Raw genomic sequence first — 25,550 nt, forward strand, 5'->3', positions numbered from 1 at the left:
CAAAACTCCCCATCTCACTACCCACATGATCCTGCTAGCTCCTTTGGTGACACCAGGGCCAATCATTTAATGACTAAGAGATCACGGTGGCTGGGGCTGAGGTGCCTGAGTCAGGCTGGGGGTGGGATCACCTCGAGTTAACAGGAAGTCAGAGATTTCCTCTTTTTTCCAAACAGAAGGCAGAGGGTACAGGGTTGGTTGAGCAGGCAGCTGGTACTAACTGCTGGACTTGGGGTGAAGGCTGTTCTGTCATGAGGTTGGCTGTGTTCTTCTCTGGGGCCTTGCTGGGGCTACTAGCAGGTAAGGAAGAAGGGGATGGGGAGGCGGCCCCTGGGAAGAAGTCCGCCCTGGGTTGCTAACCAGTCTTTTCCTCAAAGCCCAGGGGACAGGGAATGACTGTCCTCATAAAAAATCCGCCACTCTGCTGCCATCCTTCACGGTGACACCTACAGCTACAGAAAGCACATCAAGCCCTGGAACAACCAGCCACAGAACTACCAAGAGCCACAGAACCACCACTCAGAGAATCACCACCACCATGCATACAACCAACACCACAGGAACCACCAGTGGCAAGTCCCCAACAGCCACTCATAGTCCTGCTACCACCACCAGTCATCAAAATACTACAGTTCATCCAACAAGCAACAGTACTGCCACAAGTCCAGGACCCTCCACCAGATCCCCCCACCCAGAACCACCACCCTCTCCAAGTCCTAGCCCAGGCTCCAAGGAGGCAATAGGAGACTACACTTGGAGTAATGGTTCCCAGCCCTGCGTCCGGCTCCAAGCCCAGATTCAGATGCGAGTTCTGTACCCAACTCAGGGTGGAGGAGAGGTAAAGCTAAAAGACTGGAGGACATGAAGGGAAGGGGCTGAGGCCTGATATTCAGAAGTCGGGGAGGAAGAGCAGAGGAGACAAATACAGACTGAAGACAAAGGGAACATGGAATGGCAGAGCTGTGCAGTCTTGCGACCTCTCATCTTTAACTTCTACAGGCCTGGGGCATCTCTGTACTGAACCCCAACAGAACCAAGGCCCAGGGGGGCTGTGAAGGTACCCATTCCCACTTGCTGCTCTCATTCCCCTCCGGACAGCTCAGCTTCGGATTCAAACAGGTACTAACCCGCATCCCTCCCTGTCGCCCTATCCCTACCAACCTCTTGCCATACTCCTTACTCTATACCTGGATGCCACTCTCCCCTGCTGCCCTGAGTCTTCCTGGTCACCTCCCCAGGATCCACTGCAGAGCACAGTCTACCTGAACTATATGGCTGTGGAGTACAACGTGTCCTTCCCCCAGGCAGTGCGTGAGTAACCTCCCCTTTCTCACCACTTGTACTAGATATTTATGGGTTCCTGAAGGGACCCAGGCTAGTGGGTGGAGATGTGGATACGGAGCTAACTCTTCCTCATTCTTTTAGAGTGGACATTCTCAGTTCAGAACTCATCCCTTCGAGATCTCCAAACCCCCCTGGGCCAGAGCTTCAGCTGCAGAAATGCAAGCATCATTGTTTCACCAGCTTTACACCTCGATCTGCTCTCCCTGAAGCTACAAGCTGCTCAGCTGTCGCCCTCAGGGGCCTTTGGACCAAGTAAGACCTATTTCTTCCCTCCTCGAATTTTCCCATTGCACTGAAAGCCCCCACCCAGGCTTATAATCTCCCTCCTTGCACCCCCAAATCTCCTCCCTCAAGCTTGTCACAGCTGGGGTAACTGTCCTTCCTCCTCCATAAGGCTCTCCCCAGGCTCCCCTTTGTTTCTCGCTCTGAGACATCTAGGTGAGCGCCTCACCAATCTCTACTTCGCAACATCTCCTACATTCCTTCCTCCCACCTTGATCCCAACCACCACCACTGTGACACCCACTTGACCTGTCTTTCTACCAGGTTTCTCTTGTCCCAATGATAAGTCCATCTTGCTGCCTCTCATCATCGGCCTGATCTTACTCGGCCTCCTCACCCTGGTGCTTGTTACCTTCTGCATCGTCCGAAGACGCCCACCCACTTACCAGCCCCTCTGAGCATTTTTCTCAATATCCAGGGCACCAGGAGGTGCTTTCATTTCTCATCACTCAACTGACTCAAAGAGATAAAAGTTATCATCCTTCCCTGTCTTGATGAACAAAGAAATAATGCAACTGGGAGGGATGAGGGGAAAAATGTTTATTAAATATGACTGATTCTCCATCTCCCATGGGAAAATAATAAAATTTGCTCAAATCTTTATCCCTGGTTTTCCTTGTCCTTCCTGCCAGGATTAAAATCCATTAAGTTTGTCACACACCTTTTGGTACCTTCCTTGGTTGAGTCTAAGGGTCCTAGAAACAGCTCACCAGGAGCGATGAAAATGTCACTGTGTGGTGCAATGCCCTCATGGATTCCTCCTTCAAAGTCTGGCACAGCTGTTGTCAAACTGGCCTTGCTGCCTCCCTTGCTCCTCTTTTCCTGGGGTCTCTGGCTGCTCCAGTTACCTCTCCTCCAATCCAGGGGAGCCACCCATCCCAGCAGCCCGTCAAATGCCCTGCCCTACCCACTGTGTCTGGGCTAGCGAACAACCCAGATTAAGCTCCGGCTGCATCTGGGATGCTCCTCTCACATGCAAAGGATTTTCATCTACCACAAGAGCAATGCGTACTCTGACTTCCATAAAATATCCTCTATGCTCCTAGGCAACCCACAGTCCCTGGTGGTGGTGCCCCCTAGTAGTGGTGGGTGGCACCCCTAGGACAGCCCCAGTGTGGATTCTAAAAAGGATCTCCCCAACCGCCCTAGCCTGAACGACCAGACCAGGGAGTGCTAAATTCCCCTTTACAGTTCATCGCCCTGTGAGCATCGCCAGGGCCAGTATGGGGCCCTTCCAATTGTAGGAGCCTTGTAAGGTACAGAAAGCAGCCACCAAGACCGGCAGACCCAACCCTTTTGAGGGAGCACGTGGCCGAGACCCAGCAAACACACCACCGCCTCGCGACACCTCGTAAGACCCTGCAGACTGTGGCGCAGGAGTCACCGACAGGTGTGGTACTCCCAGCAGGTGCACAGCCACCAGAGCGCGATGACCAGTGCCATCTCCACCAAGCCTTGGTGTCCTGGCACTGGGTGCCAGAAGGCATCGCTACTGCTGGGTAGTCTTGAGATGCCCCTAGGCGAGATGCTAGGGCGCCTCCGTCTGGCCCAAATCCTGGCTCACCACCTGGTTATAGAAGGCCGAGAAAGGGGCCTTGGCCCAGGGGTGACGCCCTCGGGCCAGTGGGGTGAGAGGGAACCCCGGGGCCTTCGTTTCACACAAGCGGCCAGGACTGGGCCCGTATGGGAGCTAGGGACGCTGCCATCTCCCGAAACCGGGCTCTTCTTCCCCATCGCCTCTACCTCTGCTTCACTGTCCTGGCCCAGCGCACCCATTTGCCTCGGCGAACCTGAGGAGGGAGAAGCATGGGCCTTGCGCCTAAGGTGAGCGGCCTGGCTCAGACTGTTTCGCTCCCATCGGCGCCATGTCCTCTGGAGACACCGAGAGTACAGGAGGTGGAAAGCTACACCGCCCACACCCAACGCCATTTTGGAGACTCACGCCCCTTCTCTCTCAACTTCGAACAATGTAGTAAGCTGGAAGAAGACAAGATGGCGCCGAGCAGGAGGAGCGGAGAAAGGAAGGATAAATCTTACTGCGTAAACAAAGGCTCGAAAAATGGAACTGCGCAGGCGTACAGCTTTGGCACGCTTTAAAAATTCGAGCAGCAGGGAGGGAGCGTCCAAAAACGTGGTTTCCAGGCGAGACCTATTTTACGTTAACGAAGGTGGGACGGCGTAAGGAAGAGCTGGCGCGGGAGGCGGGGCGCGGTCCTGCTTAGTGGCGGGAAGGCGGGAGGCGGAGGCTCGGAGCGCGCGTGCGCACTGTCAGTCAATGGCGGTTTGAGGGATTGGCGGAAGTTGACTTTGCAATATGGCGGCCGAGGTAGACGGGCCACTTAAACGGGTGCTGGTGCCGCTTCTTTTACCTGAGAAATGCTACGACCAAATTTTCGTCCAGTGGGACTTGCTTCATGGTAAGTTTTATTTTGCATCGGGTCAGAGTTTTGCGCCAGCGCTCTCCGGCCGTAAAGGGGCCATGAGTGCGGACTAAGTGACGGCGGCATTTCGGGCGGAAGTCGTGTCTGAGAGGGGCGGAAGTGTCTCGGGCTCCGTAGAATGAGGACTCCGTATTTGGGCGAGAGGAGGAGTCGCCAGGTGGGGGTACTTTGCTTTAGCGACCGATGAAAGACGGAAAGACTCAAATTTTACAAAACACAATTTAAGATCTGATTAGATCGTTCTAACATCTAATCTGTACACCTTCAGGAGCAATGCTACAAATGATTCAAAGCCTCTTCTGAATCAAGGCCTTCTGTGGCACCCCCAAGGCTCCTGCCATCCTAATGGCTTTCCTCCCAGCCTCCACGTTTGCTCACGGTGTAATTTTGGGCTTAATTTGTCTGGCTTCCTTTTTCTATTTACTAGGCAACGCCACAGCCAAAACCCTCCTCTGACATCAGACCTTCACAGTCCACCCCCTCAAGTTTTTTGGTACCGCTCTGTTCTCCCGGGACAATGTTTTAGCTGCGTTCATGACCCATGATAGTCAACTACCACTGGGGCAAATACTTTGGGGGTGGACTTCCAGGCTGGAGAAGTTGTTGGTAGCTAGAACATAAAAGCAGGCCGTGGAAGTTCCTGAGTAGGGGCCAGGGACAGTGTTCGAGAATGAGCGATATAAAGAAAACCTATCCTTGGAGAGAAAAGACTTGTGGATTGCCTACTTGCTCACAGGCGGGGAATAAAGGATCAGAGGACTCTTGGGCCTTGTTCAGCTCTACACAAGGAAGCAGTGGAGAGCCTTGGAAGTCAGATGAAGGAGTTTAGGTGTGATGGGCAGGGAACGGAAGAGTGGGTCAGAGAAAAGAAAAGGTAAAAGCTGTTTTGGAGAGTCATCTTGTCTGAACGTGATATGGTTTGGAGTAGGAAGAACTAGGCCTTTTTCACCTGCCTTCGGACCACCCAAGATTTCGTTTTGTGGGTATGTCAAGATCTTAAAGCACTTAAAGCCTTTAGGCCTACAAGTCCTGGCCTGGGTTCGAGGTCTCATCTCTGCTTAATTTCTCTTCTTAGTTCCCTGCCTCAAGATTCTCCTCAGCAAAGCCCTGGGGCTGGGCATTGTGGCTGGCTCACTTCTGGGTATGTTTCTTATCATCTTCAAGTCCTGCTGCTGGGAGGTGGGTGGAGTCCTGAGATAACATAAACTGAATGGGTCCCTTAACTAGAAGTGGGGTTAACATGCCTCCAGGTCTGCTCTGTGGCTGTTGTGCTGTGCACCCAAGGGGTGTCAGCTCCTCAGCCCTGCCTTCTCATCCTCTTTTCCCAGTAAAACTACCCCAAGTGTTTAAAATACTGGGAGCCAAGAGTGCCGAAGGATTGAGTCTTCAGTCGGTAATGCTAGAGCTAGTGGCGTTGACTGGGACCATGGTCTACAGCATCACCAATAACTTTCCCTTCAGGTGAGAGAAAGCCTTCCTGCCCATTATCTCCAAGGGTAAATGCTCACAACTCTAGTGGGGGTTAGAGGGAGGGAGGCAAAAGGGCAGGAAGTCTTAAACCTTTCTGGAACTCTAGTCATCATCTATGGTGATGATGAGAGGAGGTGAGCAACCCAAGAACACCCAGTTTCCAATCCTGAATCAACTGCATGGGGGCTGCCGGGAGGCAGGAGGTAAGGGACCAGTAGGGCTGTGGTGGATAGGGAATAATCAGAAAATTGTGTCCCCAAGATGGATGGGCTCTGGAGGCTTTCCCTGCCTCTTCCAGGCCTGCCTTTCTTCCTTCCAACTCTTGACTCTGCAGCTCTTGGGGTGAAGCCCTGTTCCTGATGCTCCAGACAACCACCATTGCCTTCTTGGTCCTGCACTACAGAGGACAGACTGTGAAAGGTGCTGAGGATTGACCCATGAGCTGGCTGCCAGCTCTCAGGAACCTTGCTGGGAAGGCAGGCTTGGGGAAGCCAGGGGACTCAGAAGTTGACAAGGACTCCTTATTTCCCTGTCTCCCAGGTGTTGCTTTCCTAGCGTGCTACGCCCTGGTCCTTCTGGTGCTGCTTTCACCACTGACGCCCCAGGCTGTAGTCACCCTGCTCCAGGCCTCCAACATGCCTTCGGTGGTGGTGGGAAGGGTGGGTCCTGGGAACAAGGGAGAGGATGTTGGGAAGGGGGCTGGGTAAAGAGTAGAGGAGAAACCCAAAGTTTGCAGGGGGTGGGACTGAGAATAGAGAAACGACACCGGAACATGGAATGAGTTCAGATGACAGAACAGTGTCTCAACTCTTCCCTTAGCTGCTCCAGGCAGCCACCAACTACCACAATGGGCACACAGGCCAGCTCTCAGCCATCACAGTGTTTCTGCTTTTTGGAGGGTCTCTGGCCCGAATCTTCACCTCCATTCAGGTGAGTGCACCTCCTCCCCTCTAGAGGGCACCATAACTTCACCTTACCTCTCCCTGCCCGAGGACTTCAGGCTGCCTCTTTTGGAACCCTTTCGCTTAAGTGACCCTAGCTGTGTCTCTCACCCAGGAAACTGGAGACCCCCTCATGGCTGGAACCTTTGTAGTCTCTTCTCTCTGCAATGGCCTCATCGCTGCCCAGGTCCTCTTCTACTGGAATGCCAAGGCTCCCCAAAAGAAGAAAAAGCAGTAGAGTTGAGTGGGCTCCCTGAGTACATTCCATGTTTCCATTCATCCACTCAGCCTTGGGGTCCTTCCCATCTGGATCAGTTTGCTGGTGTGACTTTTAACCATTCCCTGTTCTTCTGCAATTGCAACTTTGATTGGCCCAGATCCTTAGGATGGGGTAGAGATTTTCAGGCTGACATTTTAACATTGTGTGCTGTCCTGTGTATATGCTCTGGAGTCATTTAAACATTTGGCTAAAATTCTTCCTTTAGCAGAAGTTTCTAGCTAGTTAATCTATTCTGGGCAGAAGTCTTACCCTGTCCTCCCCATTTCCCCACTTCCTTTCTGACCCTGAAGGATAGAGCCTGGACAGTGGAAGAGACCAGGTGCTTATGGTTTCCTTTCTCCCCCAGCCTGGCTCAGACTGTCTCCTGGACCCCAGTGCTTGGTGGGGGGGTAGGGGGAGGGGGACAGAAGAATGACTCAGGCAGGGCCCCAGGGTGGGGTGAGGAGGTTCCTGCTCTGGCAGGTCCAGGCGGAAGGGAGTGGAGACTGCTGGTTCCTGCTGCAGTAAAGGGGAACAGAGATGGAACAATAAAGACTCAGACATGGTTTAATTGTACAAAACTGTATTCTGCCTACAAAAAAAAAATCTGTGGGTTTTGTTCCCCCTAGCTTTCTGGGGTTTGAGGAGTACTGCTCGTCTCTGAACTGTGGTCCAACACAGTTCTAAAGGATTTGCAGCCTGGGAGGTGGGGGCGGGGCGGGGGGTGTTCTGAGTAGAAACAGAAAAGGAGACTGGAAACCTTTCTGGGTGGTCCCTGCCTGTGAGGGTTAGAGGTGGGTTAGGGGCAAGGGGGTCCCTGAGAGGGCTGGGTTGTACAGAGGGGGAGAGCCTGGGGGTAGGTAGGGGCTGTAAGCAGGGAGTAGCTCCCCCTGGAGCCTTGGGTTACTCTGGGGGAGAGAGCATGGCGAGGGGCCCTCCGGTTTACAGTGGGAAGAGCTGCAAAGAGAAACACTGTGGTTAGAAGGCATTTGCTCCCTGGGTTGGAGGTGCCAAGTAGGGTCCCTGATTCACATGTGGGGGTAGTTCTGACCAGTTCTGCACCGACAGGTAGAATTAATCAGCCACCCATCATCCCTGGCTATCCGGACCCCCCCCAGAGTACCAGTGATAGGGAAGGTAACCCCAGGATGGCTTAGAGCTGCACCACCACCGCAACCATGTCAGGGCATGCTCAAGTGCGAGCTTGCGTGCTGCGCGCCTGTTTTTCTCTTTTGGGGCGGCAGGCCAGGAAGGGGTAGAGTTGGGCTTGGCCTGTCCTTGCCCCGGGGCTGGGAGAGGAAGCCGGGTCACACGAGGGCCAGAAGCGGGGGCCGGCGGTGGGGGGGGCGGGAAGGATGGGAAATTCAGGTAACTAGAACAGAGTCACATCCAGGTTGCTGCTCTTGCAGTGTCACCACCAACAGACTCTGATGGAAGAAAGACCCTGGCTCCCCTGAAGTCTCCCACCCTTCATCGGGCACCCTCCAAATTCCTCCATGAGTGTCCCCTACTTGGGTGGGCTCAGGACCCCTGCCAGCCAGGCTCTCTGATATCTGCCCCCACCCAGGCTCTAGGACAGGGGCACAAGTTTCTGTCATCTTGTTCCCCGGGTACTCACCCATAACTGCCAGGAAGGTAGGCTGTCGAGTAGTTGGGGGGCTGGTACCCAAAGCCTCTGCTCCCCTGGTTGGCTGCATATCCAGGCCCCCAGACTGGCCCGCTGCCAGCCACGCCGCCGCTTCCCTGGCTGAAGTGGGGGGACCCGGCCCCCGCGCTCTTGGTCTTGCGCCGGGGCCTGTACTTGTAGTCAGGGTAGTCGCGCAGGTGCCGGGCTCGGAGCCGCTTAGCCTCCTCCACGAAGGGCCGCTTCTCATCCTCGCCCAGCAGCTTCCACTGCGCGCCCAGGCGCTTGGAGATCTCCGAGTTGTGCATCTTCGGGTTCTGCTGCGCCATCTGGCGGCGCTGGGCGGAGCTCCACACCATGAACGCGTTCATGGGCCGTTTGACCTTCTCCAAGGGAAGTCCCCTGGAGACAACTGGGCTCCCGGCGCCCTCCCGCTCCTGGGGGCCCGAGGACGAGGAGGTAGGGGCCGTGGGAGTGGGAGAGTCCAGGTTCCAGGCCTGGTCGTGTGAGGAGCCCGGTACCGCCATGGGGGGGCCGAAGGGAAGCCTTCAGAGGGCGTTTCTACACGCCCTCCCCTCCGAAGTGAAACGTTGATCCCCAAACCCGGTATCCTAAGTGTCTTTCTAATCCGGAGTCGTTACAGAGAAATTCGTGTCCTTTAAAGGTATAAACCGTCCCAAGTTCAGAGTCCTTATAATGGAGCCCGTACTTCCAACCAATCCGGCACTTCTGGGGAGTCCAGCGCAAAAACCGCTGCCTGGTACCCGCTCCTGTACAGGTTGTGCTCTCTCCTTGTGGCTGCGAGGTTCCCGGCGACCGAGTCTGGCTCCCCCTGCCTGCTGCCCGCTGCCCGCTGCCCGCTGCCCGCCAAGGGCCCGGCTTCGGTGAAGGCGGTAAACCTCTGCGGTCGGGGGGTCCCGCAGCTGCCAGGCAGCGTAGCCCAGGTGCCACGGCCCTCTCTCACCTGGTCTCAGCGTCTGTGGCTGGCGGGTGGGCCAGGCTGGGGAACAGCTTTTAACGACTGGCTCCTCCCCACTCCCTCCCAACCGACCGCGCCTCCTTAAGGGCGCCAACATCCCCCTCCCTTAGGCCAACCCAGGTGTCCCGTTCTTCCCAGCCCCCAACACTCCCCCCAGGGGACCACACCCCCTCTCCACCCAAGACCCATAAGTCAGGCCTTCCAGCCCCAATAGCCTGAACATCTACCCCTCCCTTCTTAAGCACAGCGATTTAAAGTCAATATCTTTGCACAAAGGGATCAAGTAGAGGGGGATCAAGAGCCCTCAGGGTCAGAGTTGTGCTGGGAAGAAGGTGGGAACACCCAACCCACTAACCCAAACCTTTTCCTGGTGCCTACAACTGCTCAAGCCCCGGACCAGCCCAGGGGCAGAAAAGTCAGGCAGTCAGGAGGCAGGCAGGCAGGCCATTTTTGTTTCCTGAGTCATCCCAGCAGGTGCTTGGGTGGTGATACAACCCCTTGCCAGATGAGAAAATTTAAACTCTCACCACTATAGCCCCCAAACCTAGGTTTCTCCACATGTTTTCTCTCTCAACCTCAGAGTTGGGAGGCAGGGCACAAGGAAGCCCAGAAGAACCAAGGCTGAGAGATCAGTGATACGGATGCTGGAGAGGAAGCCTGGATCCAGAGCAGAGTACCAGCAGGAATGAGGGCTCGACACCTAGGTTCCAGGGGCTGTCTTGAGGGAACCCTGGTCCCCAAGGCCCAGCCCAAGCCCCAGGCCTCAGGTAATCGGATTAAGCAGCCTGCCTTGGCTCTCAGCTCTTAGCAGGAACAGCTCTAGCTCTGAGCAGCCCTACCTAGCCTGCTGTGACTCAGGGTATAGGAGTGGCCTAGCTCCCTCTACCAGCAAACCTGGGGGAGGGGAGAAGCAGCAAGGCACCGGCTGCTTTTCGCTAGACCAGGAGGGTACCTGGGCCTGGGGAATTCAGGAATGTCAGAAATTCCTAGACGTAGACCATCTCTGGAATGCTAGAGAAGCCAGTTGTGGTGATACAGGAAACAAGGGCCAGGGCAGGTCACTCCTATAGAAACAGATGGACCAAACTAGGCACAAGGAAGGTACAGGAACCAGAGAGCCATTTGGATTTTTTTATTCTCTTTTTAAATACTGTACAGTGAAAAATAAATACGCCTTCTCATCCACCAGACAAGGTTGGTCCCCCCCTCCCCTGGGGGACCTTGTCACCCCCCTTCATACACACCCCTGGTTCTACTCCAAAACCTTCCCCATGCCTCCCACCCACTTATACCCTTACTATCCCCGTCTTCCACAGTGATGAGGCCCCAGAAATGGGGGGTACAGGATGGGAGGAGGGATAGCAGGGGAGCCCCCCTGAACTGTCAAATCTGGGTGGGTCAAGGAGCACCCCGCACCAACAGGCGGAGAATGGGGGTGTTCAGAGAGAGATTGGGGCATTAGAGGATAAAGGCACATCCAGTCTGATGGGGAAGGAGAGAGACTCCCCTCACCCTGGGGGTAGGGTGGACAAGAGGGAGGGGGTAGGACCCTGTTACACACCCCTCCACTAGCTCCTGGAGGCTGGGGGGGACCCAAGCTGCTGTGCCACCCCCCTCCCCCCTAGATAAGAGCAGCTCCAGCGCAGGTCAGTCGGGCCTGTGAGGGCCATTGGTGTTGGGCAGCAAGCGAGATGGAGAAGGGAGGGATGCGGGCTGGAGGGTTTATGAAACCCCATTCACCAAACTACCCAACTCCAAGGGGGCGGAGAGCTCCCCATTCTCTGAGGGGCCCTTAGGAAGCTTGCTGACAGAGTCACCCTGAAGGGAGAGTGGGAAAGAAAATGGAGAGGAAGGAAAGGAGGTCAGTAGAAATTCAGGTAATGCCATTCCCTACCACCTAAGACCTCCAGGCATCTGCTGGGACCCAGGGGTTGGTCACCAGTAGTCACTTTTACTGGGATCCAGAAAATATGAACCAAATGGCCCTTTCTCTTCTATACAAACTTTTCACTATTCTACATGCAGCCTAAACTCCAGCTGCATGCCTTCCCTGCAATTTCACAAGCGATTTCTTAGCGAGTTTTCATGTGCCCCCTACTCCAGAGCAACACAAAAGGTAGTGGGGTAAACTATGTCTTCCTTGCCTACCTTCTGCCCTGAAAGAGAATCCTCTGAAGGTTTAGTGCGATCCACGGGTGGCCGCTGGCGGCTCTGAGACTTTGCTCGGGAGATATAGTCAGCCACAGTCACTGGGGAAGACAGAGGATCAAGTTTCAGAAGGAACCCAGGTATCCAGCCCCTAGACACCCACTGGACCCCAACCCCTAGTTTCCACAGGATAGGAGGCATCCTGTTCTCTGAGGCAGTCTGCTGGAATCCAGTGTTAGCTCACCTGGCTGACGGTCTCCACTGATAGAACCATCAGTCCGGTTACCACGGTTACGGCGGCGGCGGCTCCGATTACGACGCTGGGGTCTTGACTCATCTTCTGTGGGGCACGGGAAAATGAAAACTGCGCATCAATCTCCCACCCCCTCAATTCTTGCCCAGCTGCAATCTTTCACACCCTCACACACCCCTTACCCAGGCCATTCTCCGTCATGCCGGGCCCGTCGGATTCCAGGCCTCCATCCATGACAGTCCTGTCCTCGTCGGTGCGGCGGCGGCGGGAGCGGCGGCGTCTGGCGCTTGCTGGCGGGGGTTCCCCCGGCTCTGAATCAACGGGGGGCTCTGGTTCAGATGTGTCCAGTAGGCTGTAGGGATTACTGTCTGGGTCCTTCAGCACTGGTTGGAGGAAGAAGGAGTTGGGAGTCAGGTGTCCACCATCTTTCTTTTTGGCCCACATTCATGAACCCAGCTGTCTGCTTCTGGTACCTGAGCTTATCGATGAAGAGTTGTATCTTGAGGTGGGCCGGGGGGCAGGTGGGGGTCCCCTACCCCGGCCTCCTATTGGACGCCTCCGGCTTTCTTCCCCCCGGGTCGGGGGATCCCGGTCGCCAGGCCCAGGTCGGGTGGGCTCCTCCCTCTTCTCTGACTCCGTCTCAGAAGCTGTGGATAGGTCTGAGTTGGGCCCTGAAGAACATAGTGGCATTCAAACAGGGTCCCTTACCCTATCCCAGGATCCATCCCCACCCCCAAGCTGGAAAATTCTCCCTCTCACTCCTTAGTCCCTCAGCCAATCACTTCATCTTCTCAATCACCCTTTCCTCAAGCTTCCACTCAGACCTCTGCCTCCCACACCCCACCACTGCTTACCCCCCACTCCCATAGATATCTCACCATAGGCAGGACCGCCTGTCCTCCGGCCCCGGCCCCGGCCCCCATAGCTTCCCCCATAGGTTCGTGTGGTATGAAGGGAAGAGGAGGAGCTCTCATCAGTGGTATATCCAGCCTTGTCACTGCTGCCGCTGCCCCGCCCACTTCCAGGAGGCCGAAAGCCCAGCCCAATCTGCCGAAGCTGCTCATCAATCTGCAGCCTCTCCAAGCGGAGCTGCTCCACCTCCTGGTTGGGTAGAAAAACAAGCAAGGAGAAGTAGGTGAAAGATCAATAGTCTCTCTTCACGCATCTCTGCCCCAACTGTCCCTAGGGACCTGAACTCTCAGGAACACAAGGCTTAAAATAGGGAAAATGATGGGTTCCAACTCCACAGCCCCAATTTTCCACCTAACAGTTTCTATTCTACTCAGAGACACAAACTGGAAACCACCACTTTTAACTCCATCCAGCATGCTCCTCAGTCCCCTGTACATGTGGGTCTTCCCTCTCCCAGGCTCCTGGCTCGGGTACCTGCAGGTAGGAGAGGTGATATTCCAGCAGAGCCTGAGCATTGCTGATGTTTTCTCGGGTGCCAACAAATATGAAAGGAACCATGCCCTGGAGAGCAAAGGACACATAGATTAGAAACAGACTCAAATCAAGTATTAAGTCCACCTTGTCTAAGAAGCCTACCCAAAAGGGATCTTTCTGGGCTCGCCATCTACTAGGAAAAACCAAAGTTCCCATGCCCTATCCCCTAGAAATCCCAGCCCTCAAGAGAATGGCTTGGAGAACAATCATATCTACTCTGGAAACCAATCTCTAGGTGTAGTTGCCCCATACCTCTTCCCTGGGGTTCTTCTTGTCATTATCACCTTCAACTCGAACCCTCACCACACCGGATTTATCCACAATCTCCTGGATCACTTTCCCGTTCTTTCCAATCACTTTGCCTGAATAGGTAAAGGAGGAGTCAGGCTTTTTTTTTTTTTAAGGAAAGAAAAAAGAGCAAAAACAGACAGTTTTCCAGCTTCTATGCAAGAATTCTGTTTAATGAATCTCCTGCTTCTAGGCGTCTAGTGTGTTTTCACACCACAATCGCTAGGAATTAGTTCTCCCATTTTTGTCACTCCAATTACAGACTGTTTGGTCTGTCCTCGTGAAATGAAGTGCACTGGGAGATGCAAAGCCAGAATCACTTTAGAGCATCTCACATCTGGCCCCCAACATGTTCTCTTATATACATACACAACCCTAACTCACCAACCAGATTCCTGGGCACTTGCACGGAGTCCTCAGAAAACTCAAGATAGCTCCGGGCCTGTCGGCATGCTTCAGGAGTCTAAGAGAAGAATGGGGAGTTATTAGTAAAACAGAGGACCTGGATCTCAAACAGTGATCTTCCTGCCACTCTCTGTCTTTGGGAAAAATGTGCTGCCGCCACAGTCTGGCAGGGACGAAGCAACTATACACCAGTTAAAGGAAAAAAAAGGTATGCACATTATTTAAAAAAAGGGGAGAGAAGTGAACACGACAGGCTTCCTTTCTATTTCACACACTCTTCTGTATCCCCGAAGGGACCTAGATGACAGATATCTTTTGCTGACCTCCCCATAGATGCGGAAAGTGCAGGTCTCTTCACCCAATTCAATGGCAGTCACCCCAGGTACTTTTCGGGCCTGCTGGATGTTGGCACCATGAGTCCCAATTGCTAGTCCCATCAGGTCCTCTCGCACTGTGAACTCCTCTTGGAAAGCTGCCGCCAGCTGCTTGCTTGTCTGAAAGAAAAAAAGACACTGACTTATAGGAATCATGGTGAAATCTCAGACACCTGTCCCGGGAATCTGACACTTTGCATAACTTCAATAAGAAAAGACTGTGAAAGAAAGCCAGAACTATCTGGAAGTCCACTGACCACCAGGACCTGTGTGGAGAATTTAGGAATGCTTCATTCCATTCCTACCTTCTCAGTACCAATGGCTTGGTGGGCAGGGGAGGTAATGATAGCAGGGTTTGGGCTAGGAGCCATCAAAGTTCTGGATTTGGCTCTAACACCATCTGGCTGTATAATCCCAAACAAAACATACTCTCTGTGCCTCTGCTGTTATCCACTGAACGATTACCCCTGACCTCTGTTCCCCACTAAACGATTACCCCTGACCTGCCCCATTCCCAGACTAACAAGAGGATTAAATGAGACTGGTGTTTAGAAAGGACTTTTCACATGGTAGATGCAAGTGTAAGGAATATTTACCTTATCCAAACCAGTACAAACTCCCAAAATAAAACCCAAAAAGTTGAGGAGAAAGCAAGAGGTTAAGAAAAGCATAAAAAGAGGCTATGACACACCATGCTACCACTTCATTTCTCAACCAGCCCTCAGAGGGAGGCCTGAGTACAAAGGCAGGCAAAGGGAAAGGCTCTGGCAGCACCCTGAGGAGCATCCCTGGAGAAGTACAGATTACCATTTGCACAGGCTCCCATAAAGATCAGTTCACTTGATTAAAAGGAAATGGATGTTCAAATAACACATACACGTGTGCACCTCATTTAGGACAGTATAATTCCTAACGGAATCTGACCATCATAAGATGTCAGGATTCAAAAAGACCTTGTATAAACACTCTCTTTCAACTTCCTCATTGTCACAGATAAGGAAGAGAAAACTCACTGGAATCAAATTATTTGCCAAAGGTCAATTATTTGACAAAGCAAGACAGGATTGATTCCAAGACTAGGGATCTTTTCCAGTGTACAAATGGCTCTCACAAAGTGGTTTGGTTCTCAGAGGTAATTTGGGGGCACCCAGTGGAGGTAAGACCCACACCTTCTTCTACTTTTAGACAGACCTGTTCTGATTCATCTGTCTTATGCATTGTGCTTTCAAGTAAAATTTCACTTGGTCACATGGTCCCGTAGCTTTAAAAAAAACAGCTTCACACTAAAAACATGATGGAGCTCTGCCATCCGGAGAAGTCTGAGATGAAACAGCAGACCCAGGTTTAATGGCCCAGAAAGACCTTAACCTCTGTTCTGTAAACATAAGAGTATGAGTGGAGCATGAGGTGGGAGGGAAGACAACAAGACCATTCAGCAGTAAAAAGTGGAGCCCAAACTTACCTCGAGATGCTTGGTAGCTTCTTCATTGCGTGACATGAGCAGCAGTTTGGTGCGCAGGCTTCGAAAATGCATATCACCCAGCAGGGATGCTCGCTTCACAGGGGCTTCCGTGGTTGACTGGAAAGAAACCAACAGAAAAGTCACTAAAAACTGCCTATGTTTTAGAGGAGAGTCAGGAACTGGGAAATCAGGACACCTGAGTCTCTGGAAAAGGGCAGGAGTTTAAGAAACAAAGCTGAGGAAGAGAAAATCACTGTTGGTCTCACAAGGGCCTACTATCTGGATGCCTATGGGAACTGATCTTACGGGGCAAGCACAAGTGAGAGTCATACTGTTTCTGAGAGTCCAAATATGCAAGAAGGGTCCTTGACCCAAACTGCAATATGATGGTCAGGTTGAAAAAAAATTAAGGCATACATGAGAAAGACTAAGGAATAGTAGGGCTAACCTGGGTCCACAGGATTCAGGAGGAATAAAGTCCTTTCTGACAAATAAATATAAGCACACTTTAGCTCTTCCCTTCTTGCAAAAGAGTTAAAAGGGGAGAAGGGCTTAGGTGAAGTTCAGGCAAAATAAACTCACCAGGATGAAGAGCTCACTATTTGTGATGTTGAGAAAGATGCAGTTCGCTCCCAACGCTTTCTTAAACTCTTTATGGACGTTTTCATTGGAACAGCTGCAGAGAAAAGAGAATAGTGCTCAGAGGGCAGAGTGTAGAGTATAGCTGAACATTCACGGGAGAGAGAGGGACTGAGAAAAACAAGGACTTCAGTTAAAGAACAGAGATGAGGAAACAGAACTGGGAGCAGAGAAGACTCTAGGGGGTCAAGGGAACACAAAACACACTGGGAGCAGGGCAGGGGACAAACACGTGCAGAGATGAGGACCATAAAGGGGGTCCCCCACACCCAATATCCCAAACACTCACGCCTCTCTCAGATCCTCAGGCACAGCCATGGTAACCTTGAAGAAGCTGCCTTTGGTTGCAAGGGGATTGGGATTAACGGGCCGAAGCCGTTCCAGGGTGACAATCTCATTGTAAGTGGCATCGCAGGCAGCATATTCAATAACATAGAACTGGCAGAAGAAAGAAGGTGTGGATAACATGAGCTTCTGTCTCCCACCATTCTCTGACAAAAATGTTTCAGCAGTTCCCCCAAAGACCTTGACAATCAGTCACACTCACATCTCCCTTCATCATCCGCACCCGGGCCAGCCACCAGCCACAAGGCTCTTGCTCATTGGCTCGAGAATAAACCTGAAGAGAAGTTGAAAATAAAAGAGATCTTGAGGCCCATCTAAAAACATCAAGAATAGAATGAGCATTAAGACACTTAAGAGGCATCCTAGACCAAGATAAAGGAAACTAGAGGAAGGAGCTGCTAGTTAAAATCAGAGGACACTGGAGTTCAGATGCTGTTATCGTAAATGGAAGAAAAGTGGATCTCCTGAAACTGGGAAGCTCCCTAAAGGCTTGATTCATCACAATGGTGATGGACACTTCACTCCTCCACAGACTGCCTAGCTGGATGGAGGAAGGAGAGTGCAACAAGCAGTAAGGAGCCTATGATACCTGTATCAGGGTAAGGGAGATGCAGAATCCTGGGAAAAGTGATGTTTAGAAAAGGTGGACTTCAGGCCCTTACCTCCACTTCATCCCCTTCTGTGATCTCCTTGTTATAGTCAGCTGGAGGTGGTAGCCGGACATCCCCAAAAGGAATCTGTCTCTCACTCTGCCAGCTGCAAGGGAAACAGTGATACAATAGCTATTCAGGCTAGTGTGGTTGCCTGTTTCTTCAGAAAAAGGTAACTTCCTCCACTGGACATTTTCCACCTTCGCTGGTGATTAGAAGCTAAATTCCAGGCTCTGCTCCATATCAGTGTCTTCCATCTCTTGCTAGAACCTAAATACTGAGTCAAATGCCCCCACCAGCACCATTTCCTCTCCTAGGATCCATACAAGTCGCCCACCCAAACCCCTGGCTCTTGCCCACCTATTACATGCCTCATGGGACTCAGTCGCCCCTTCTCCACTCTCCTTCTAGGACCTAGTATGCTGGATTCTCTATTCCCAAGGTCTTACTTGTTTTCAAAGAAGATGGTGACAGAGTCTTCATGGACATCCTTCACAAAGCCCTAGAATGGATTTTAGAACCAAGTAAAGAGGAAAAAAAAAAAAAAGACAATTAACCACCACCTCAGCCATTAGAGGAACAGGCACCTTTGCAGCATCTTATACTAGAGGTTGGGCTTCTCCGGTGGCTCAGTGGTAGAGAATCTGCCTGCCAAGCAGGAGATGTGGGTTCAATCCCTGGGTGGGAAAGATCCCCACGAGGAGGAAATGGCAACCTACTCCAATATTCTTGCTTGGAAAATGCCATGGACCGAGACTGGGGGGCTATATACACTCCATGGGGTTGCAAACAGTCAGACCCGACTCAGCAACTAAACAACAAAACTAAGGTTTCTTTTTCTGGCCAAACCACACGGCTGGTGAAACAGTTCCCAGATCAAGGATTGAACCCAAGGCCATGGCAGTGAAAGCCCAAATCCTAACCACTAAGCCACAAGAAAACCCCCACCCCACCCCCCAACCGCCTTTTTTTTTTCCTTTTGTAAAACTAGTTTTAGATGGGAACACAAGCAATCTAAAAACCAGGCTAGAGAAAGCTGCACTGGGGAAATAATACAAATGGTGAGGTAGCAAGAAAAGAAATAATACTGGCATGGACAGAGATGTTACAAAATCCAGAAATAAGATGAGACAGAAATTAAGTATAAGGGAAAAACATCACCTGTATCAGAACAGCCTGGAAACTAGTGGTCTCCTATGGCTCCCACAGGGGCCTCCCTATCTGTCTGCCTCCTGCTGTACTGAGCGGCTTGCCAGAGTTCAATTAAAATACCAACAACATTCAGCAAAGCTAAGAATATCCCATGAGACAGTGTGAGGCTGTCCTGGAACACCTAGAGGACATCAGGATCTGCCAAGAAAGGGTCTAACTCCTAACACAGCAAGAGACCTGAGCAACTTGCTGCTCTGATGCCTGGCCCATACGAAAATAATCAGAACACTAGACAAGTTCAAAATCCAAAAACAACCTACAGAAAGAAAAATTAGGATTTAAAAGACATGAGGGAATTCCCTGGTGGTCCAGTGGTTAGGACTTTCACAGCTGTGGACCAGGGTTCAATCCCTGGTCGGGAACTACAATACTACAAGTCACGTGGTATGGGCAAATAAATAAAGACGTAAGATTTTTTAACGCTAGACTATGACACTGCTAAGAATTTGAAAAGGGTAATAAAATCTGTAGAAGACCCCAAACTTGAGACCTTGACAAGGAACAGCAACAGGAATGATTGAATGGCTTGGTCTACCTATTTTCTTTTTTTTTTTTTGGCCAAGGCAGTGAAAGCGCTAAGTCTGAACCACTGGACCACCAAGGAATTCCCTACTTCCTATCTTCTGTCTTCACCGAGAAAGCCAAAGTTAAGAGTTCAATCCTATGCTCCCAGTTTTCCTACCTTTTCTATTTTTCAAATGCTCAAAATTAGGGATTGCTAATTTTGATAAAGTCCAATTTATCAATTAGCTCTTTTGGTTTCATATCTAAGAAATCTTCACCTAATCCAAGACCACAGACGTTTCCTCCTATGTCCTTGTCTAAAAGTTCTATAGTTTTTATTTTACATTTAGGTCTATGATCCATTTTGAGTTAAATTTTTTAATATGGTGCCAGATACGATTAAGTTCATTTTTAACCTATGGATGTGCAGTTCTTTAAACACCATTTGTTGAAAGACTGTACTTTTTCCAGTAACTGCCTTTTCATGTCTGTCAAAAATCAGAAAATTCAAACTAATGTATAATGACAAAAGGCATTAGTGGAAGACTTTTGGGAATGACAGAAATTGTGGTGATGGTTCATTTTATATGTATGTCAAAACTTAAATTGTATGGTTTAAATTTGTATGCTTCATTGTATGTCAATTATGCCTCATTAAAGCTTTAAAAAAAATTAGGGGTTTCAAAAAGCAAAATAGTTCTTATACTATTCCTAAGGTTTGCAGATAGGAACAAAATATGAGCTTAGGAGAGAAAATACCAAAAATGCACACTTGGGTCACTCCCACCTCAGGGAGAACTGGTCAATCATAAACACTTAATTCACTGTTCTTTCCTTAAATCTAAACCTAAAATTTCCCTCTTGATATGAGCCATCTTCCTCTTCTTTTGAGAAAGGATCTCATTATGGAGTCTTACTACTGCCCAGAACTCCTGGTCCTGCCTAGCCTTACATACCCATGCTTTAGCTTTCTCTGCCATTCCCTTCCTTGGAAACATTTTTCCCACTCTTCATTCAGCTCCATCAGTGCTCACTCCTCCTCTTCTCCACTCACAACTGAGGCACTTTTACTTTTCACTGTTTGCCCAAGTTCCTCTTCTCTTTTGGCTTCTTCCCTTTAACTCCTTCCCCTCCACTTCTTTTTTCCTTAGCTCCTTTTAAGTGTCCTCCTCCCCTCCTCCCACAATGACTATTATATCTTTTCCCCCTCTTTTCTTCCTTTATAAGGGTCTGTCTGGATTTCTCTAAAAATTTCATCTAGCCTCTGCAGCTGACTTTATCCAAAATGTCTATCTCTAAGCTTTAGAAACAGTTAATGAAAAGAAAGTTAGCTATTTTCAAAACATTTCTGGGATGAGATAAAACACTGTGGAAAAGATAGAAGAGAGTCACTTGCCTGCCTTTTTTGTGAAGAGATTCCCCACTCCTAGATATAATCATTCACAAAAAATGCACTTTTCCCTCACATTACTCAGCAGTTCAACAAAACACCACTCATTCTTACACTTCTAAGGTCTTTTTTTGTCAAAGATTCTCCAAAACAAGCTTTCTCCTCAATTTCATATTCCAATTCACTCTCTGCTCCTTAATTCCACTCACATTATCCCAGTTTTTTCCTTCATAGATACCAGTGGTAGAAAGTGAGTTCCTTGTTCTGCTCAGTCCATGCTCACTGAGAAGATAAGCAAGGGAGGGCAAGAGCAGTTAAGTGAATCTCTAGAAGGCTACCTAGATCCAAAGGATGACTCAATTCAATTCAACAGTCATGGCAAATGGGCTTTGGCTTACAGGTGGATGCTATATCCTTAACAAAGGAGTAGGTATTGGGATATCCAGGTAAGGTCTAGAAAGTTGGATGGCCGTGTCCGGGAAGATGAACAGATATTTCACTTGGGAGAGTACACCTCAAGGAAATATGTGCATTAAGTTCTGACAGAAAAGGAAGAGTTGATGGGATAGCTACAAGATAACTTCTGGTATTTTCAGTTCTAACTTGTAAGAAGAAAAAAAACAACAGGACCCAATTCTGAGAGAGATGAAAGGAACCTCCCCAGATTTATAGTTCTAGAAGCAATGTAAACACTCCTTGAACCACACTGAAGTCTGCTGAGTCATGAATATTAAATCAGCAGCAAGGTCAGATTCATAAGTATATGGCACTGAAAGTTAAGAAAGATTACTGAATTTAAGGATGTTTTGTTGTTCAAATGAGACAAGGAGCAGAAAATGCTAAAGTGGCCAAAATACAAACTCCATATTACCTGGCTTTTAGTTGAACTCCAAATTCTATTCTCTGATTCAAAGCATCCTATCTTTGATTCACTGAATCAAGTCTATCACTGCCATATAGCCCACAGGAGAAAAGAGAAAGATTCAGAGACAGACTTTCTACTTGACACTTATATGTGGAAAGGGAAACATGCCCCTTCCCAGCAGTCTCACACGGTTAATTCAAACTGGATACTGATCTTTCCCATGCTTCCTGGAACAAAAGCAAACATTATATCTTGATCTCAGACTCAATTTAAGAAGCACTTTCTTGGAGCTGGGAAGGACCCTGATGAAGGACAGGATATTGTGGGAAATTAGGTTAAAATCTTATGAGATAGGGTATTTCAACAAAGGTAAGCAAGCTTGAGGGGAAAGGATATAAGAGACAAATGTACTCTATCAGAATCAGAATGGAATTAAGAGACTTTGCCAAAGAAAACAAATGGTATGGAGGCATGCTAGAGAAAAAAGTCCCATGAGTTAGGAAAGTATGTAGAAAAAGAATGAAAGAAGGGGTAAATTGGGAGCTTCCTTCTTCCATGTTAACTGGGTCATGGAATAGGTAGTTTTGGGGGATTATGCAGAAATACTAGGATAAAAAGCCACAGACTTAAATTGAGAAATTAAGACAGATGTGGGTACGCATAGGCAATGAAGAATATAAAGAAATCTGGTGAGGGGAAGTCAGGCAGGAATGAATAGGCATTTAGAGTGGGTCAAAAATGACTACACTGAACTTATCAATTGAAGCTGGGGCAGAAACCTACTCCAAGGGCTAATATGAGACCCTTTCCAGTTATAGCAAGATATGACTTCACAGGGAAGGAAAGTCATTTCCAAGATACGAAGGTGGAGAGGTCCACTACGGGAGGAAAGGCTTGAGGGGAAATGGAGGAAAGGGGGCTCTTGTCCTCACAAATAATGGATGAGGGCAAAATGAGAGAACAAGTCAGGAAGCAGGAAAGTCTCTGAGACAATCCCAGGCATAAAGCACAAAGCGGTTCAAACTAACAACATAACAACAGTGGCAAAAGAAAAATTCCTGAGAGGCAAGAGGGGTCTCCCTCTAGCTTAATATAAATGAACGGGGAAAAAAGTGTCCTAAAAAATAGATTCGGGGACTTCCCTGGCAGTCCAGTGGGTAAGACTCTGCATTCCCAATGCAGGGGGCATGGGTTTGATTCCTGGTTCAGAAACTAAGATCCTGAATGCTGCACAGCCAAATAAATAAATATTAAAAATGTAAAGACAGTCCTCTTCTCCTTTAAAAAATAAATAAATAAATAGACTATTGGGTTTCCAAATTGGGCAGGTTGACCAAAAGTCTTCTAGAAGTGGAAATCCTTAAGAAAAAGATAAACAGAAGTAATCCTCATGAGATCTCATTTTAGATAGAGAGTAGGAGTATGAAGCTCACACTCCTCAAAATGAAGAAACTATATGAATGACCTAAATGTATGAGGTCAACGTGAGATGACAAATACAAAACCATCCTCCAGTAGAAGAGCAGACCAACTAGTCTTGGAAATAAAGGGGTGGGGTGAGAGAGACTTGTGAAAAGATGCCACCTTATGGCTAGGAGGCAACTAGACTGATACAGCCCAGAGTTCCTGAGGTCAAAGATACTAAATGTCATAAACAGCTTCTGACCGTTTCTCCTTGGTGTGGGAACAGAAATATAAGATGAAAGTGGAGTGAGTCTTTCAGAGCCAGTAGGCAGAGGCCTCTCCGAGGAAGATGAAAGGATCTAATACGGGACGGCCTTCCCAAGGGGGTAATAGGGGAGAATAAAGAGAATTCTCCATGTGCTTGGACTGTGGGGAAGAGGTGATTAAGATCCAAGGTATGCCTTCTATTAGGAGACAGGAAAAGTCAATAAGACGCTAGGGTAAATGGGGTCTCTCCTGGGGGCTGCGGGGGCGCTGATCCAAGCACAATAATGCCCTGATGTTCATTCCCAGACATGCGGGTAAAAGCAGGTGTAACAGAGGGGCCAAAAATAAGGGGTTAACTTCCAGAGGTCTCCCCCAAGGAGGGCCGCGGGTGGGATCGTGGGTCCAAGGTTCTAAGGGTCAGGGCTAGCTCCAGAACCTCGATCCCACCCCACTCTTCCCCGTTCTGGCTGGAGGGAGGGGGCTGAAGACCGCGTCCCTGGCCGGCGCGCCGCCTCACCTTGTAGAAGGCCCCGTTGGAGCCGCGCACCTCGACGGGCAGTCCGGGCTCCACATCCCCCCCCGAAGCCAGGCCGCCCATGGCGCCGCCACCGCCTCCGACTCCCCCGGCGGCGGCTGCAGCAGCGCTCTGAGTACGAGCCGGGCCAGGTCCCCGGCGTCTCCCTGGAGGAGGAGCTGGAGGGGGAGCCGCGGGGGGCGGGAGCCGGGCCGGCCCCACGGCGGCCCTGCCACAGCCAACGAGCAGGGGGCCGGGGCCGGGCCGCTCCCCGTCCGCCGCCGCCGCCTTGGTCTCCGCCACCGTGAGGAAAACGGCCGCCGCCGCCGCTGCCTTCGTCACCTCAGCTTCCGCCCGCCGCCGCCCCCGCTGCAGCCTCAGTCCCGGGACCCACTGCTGCCGCTGCCTCTACACGGCCTCCTCCTCCCTCTGCCGCCGCCGCCACCTACTGCGCAGACGCACCGGGCACCCGCCCGCCGCGCGCGGGCCCCGAGGGCCACGGCGCACGCGTCAAGGCTGGCGACCCAGCTCTCGCTGGCCAGCGCATCAGGGCTTCCACACTCCTCTTTCCTCTCTCACGCCCCCTCCTGGTCGCTGATTTACGCTTGCGCAGAACCAAACTGACTCTCTTTCTTCGCCACCCCACCATTCCACCGTCCAGTCTCTTCCTTTCCCCGCCCCACAACACAGAGAGCTAACCAATCATGGGGAGGGAGGGGCCGAGCTCACTCAATCGGATTGGGCTTCTGATGCTCCTTGGTCAGACCACACCCACTTCTCCGCTGTGCGCTCCACCAGGCTTGGAGAAGTTAGGGACGGGCATGCGCCTGAATGATTGCTTGGTCACTTTCTCCACCTTTGTCTTTTTGGTGCGCACGCTCCGGGGGCGGGGGGTGCGCGGGAAGGAGGAGTCGAAAAGCAAAAATGGGCCTAGTGCGCGTGCTCTGGGCCTTACAGTCCACATGCCGGTATGGACTCTTGAGTGTTTCTGTTTGTGCGCGTTAAGATTTAAATTAAGAGTCACCCTCTTGCCTTGAGAAGATTCTGATCCTGCATATGATGAAAGGTTAAAGAAAAATTTCAAGACACTACCGAAAGGCAAATGCAATTTGGCACAAGATTATTATCTACATGCTGAGAGATTTCAAAATGGGAAAAATTGTTAGAGAAAGGATAGTTGAGGGGAAGCTTAGGATTCATAAACTAAGTAAGAAATTTAAGTAGAAGTGAATAAAATAGCCAAGAAATTAGGATCATGTGTGTGCAGCTAATCATTTAGCAAATATTTATTTAGCCCTCACTGTGTTCCAATTACCCAAAACAAGGATTTTATGATATATTGGAAATGGTGCAGACAATCACATTTAAGTAAATAAAGTGATTAGAGTTCATCTGAAGATGTGTTAAAGATGAGGACTAGGATAGAGGGAATCCCAAAGACACAAACAATGGTCAGTTGCCCTTCAGCATGATAGGGAAAGACCACTACAGGGGAGCTAATGCAAATTGAGATTTGAGGGATAAGTAGGCGTTTGCTAGAGGAAATGCAATAAAACTATTTTTGAGAGAACAAGGAATAAACAGTGCAGAGGAGCAGAAAAAACAAAACATGTCCTTTGGGGAACCACAACTAGTTCAAATAGCATTTGGCTTGAAGTAGGGAAGCTAAACTGTGAAGCACTTATAAATCAGGTTAAGGAGAATGGCCTTCACTTTATCAATACTACAGAGTCACTGAAAGATTTTAAGCAGTAGTGTAAGTGCAGTGGCTCAGCGGTAAAGGGTCTGCCTGCAATGCAGGAGCCGCAGAAGACACCGGTTCAATCCCTGGATCAGGAAGATCTGGAGATGGGAATGGCAGCCCACTCCAATATTCTTGCCTGGAGAATCCCATGGACAGAGGATCCTGGCGGGCTATAGCCCATGGAGTCACAGAGAGTCAGACACAACTGAGCATAAAGTACATGTCATACATGTCCATCCCCAACTCCCTAACTATCCCTTCCCCACTTCCTTCCCCCCCTGCAACCATAAGTTCATTCTC

At 50.3% G+C, this 25,550-nt stretch overlaps 4 protein-coding genes across 5 annotated transcripts; 2 read left to right on the plus strand and 2 right to left on the minus strand.

The window, feature by feature from the left end:
- The first annotated feature begins 191 nt into the window (after positions 1–191).
- Positions 192–2,204, plus strand: CD68 (CD68 molecule). 2 transcript variants are annotated; one of them, XM_068978125.1, is made up of 6 exons: positions 192–300; positions 378–838; positions 1,000–1,119; positions 1,239–1,311; positions 1,426–1,596; positions 1,891–2,204. In XM_068978125.1, exons 1-6 carry the CDS (start codon positions 252–254, stop codon positions 2,022–2,024), a joined length of 1,008 nt encoding a protein of 335 aa, XP_068834226.1. In that variant the 5' UTR covers positions 192–251; the 3' UTR covers positions 2,025–2,204. The 2 variants fall into 2 exon arrangements, with proteins under 2 accessions (XP_068834226.1, XP_068834227.1); XM_068978126.1 differs by having other exon boundaries at positions 237–300; positions 459–838.
- Positions 2,205–3,916: 1,712 nt separating this feature from the next.
- On the plus strand, positions 3,917–7,227 carry MPDU1 (mannose-P-dolichol utilization defect 1). The gene is made up of 7 exons (XM_068977579.1): positions 3,917–4,043; positions 5,143–5,208; positions 5,396–5,528; positions 5,872–5,957; positions 6,078–6,196; positions 6,357–6,467; positions 6,594–7,227. Exons 1-7 carry the CDS (start codon positions 3,941–3,943, stop codon positions 6,714–6,716), a joined length of 741 nt encoding a protein of 246 aa, XP_068833680.1. The 5' UTR covers positions 3,917–3,940; the 3' UTR covers positions 6,717–7,227.
- Positions 7,228–7,459: 232 nt separating this feature from the next.
- Positions 7,460–9,321, minus strand: SOX15 (SRY-box transcription factor 15). Its single transcript, XM_068979053.1, has 2 exons — positions 8,356–9,321; positions 7,460–7,694 (listed from the first exon to the last, which is right to left on the minus strand). Exons 1-2 carry the CDS (start codon positions 8,886–8,888, stop codon positions 7,526–7,528), a joined length of 702 nt encoding a protein of 233 aa, XP_068835154.1. The 5' UTR covers positions 8,889–9,321; the 3' UTR covers positions 7,460–7,525.
- Positions 9,322–10,519: 1,198 nt separating this feature from the next.
- FXR2 (FMR1 autosomal homolog 2) lies at positions 10,520–23,596 on the minus strand. The gene is made up of 17 exons (XM_068976137.1): positions 23,510–23,596; positions 17,800–17,852; positions 17,363–17,456; positions 16,903–16,974; positions 16,645–16,793; positions 16,299–16,392; positions 15,717–15,833; positions 14,204–14,374; positions 13,860–13,938; positions 13,440–13,549; positions 13,128–13,214; positions 12,620–12,842; positions 12,215–12,412; positions 11,924–12,124; positions 11,733–11,828; positions 11,489–11,589; positions 10,520–11,158 (listed from the first exon to the last, which is right to left on the minus strand). The coding sequence occupies exons 1-17, from the start codon at positions 23,588–23,590 to the stop codon at positions 11,063–11,065; spliced, it is 2,022 nt and encodes a 673-aa protein (XP_068832238.1). The 5' UTR covers positions 23,591–23,596; the 3' UTR covers positions 10,520–11,062.
- Positions 23,597–25,550: the final 1,954 nt, after the last annotated feature.

Source organism: Capricornis sumatraensis, chromosome 8 (assembly GCF_032405125.1).
Source record: "Capricornis sumatraensis isolate serow.1 chromosome 8, serow.2, whole genome shotgun sequence".
Classification (NCBI taxonomy): domain Eukaryota; kingdom Metazoa; phylum Chordata; class Mammalia; order Artiodactyla; family Bovidae; genus Capricornis; species Capricornis sumatraensis.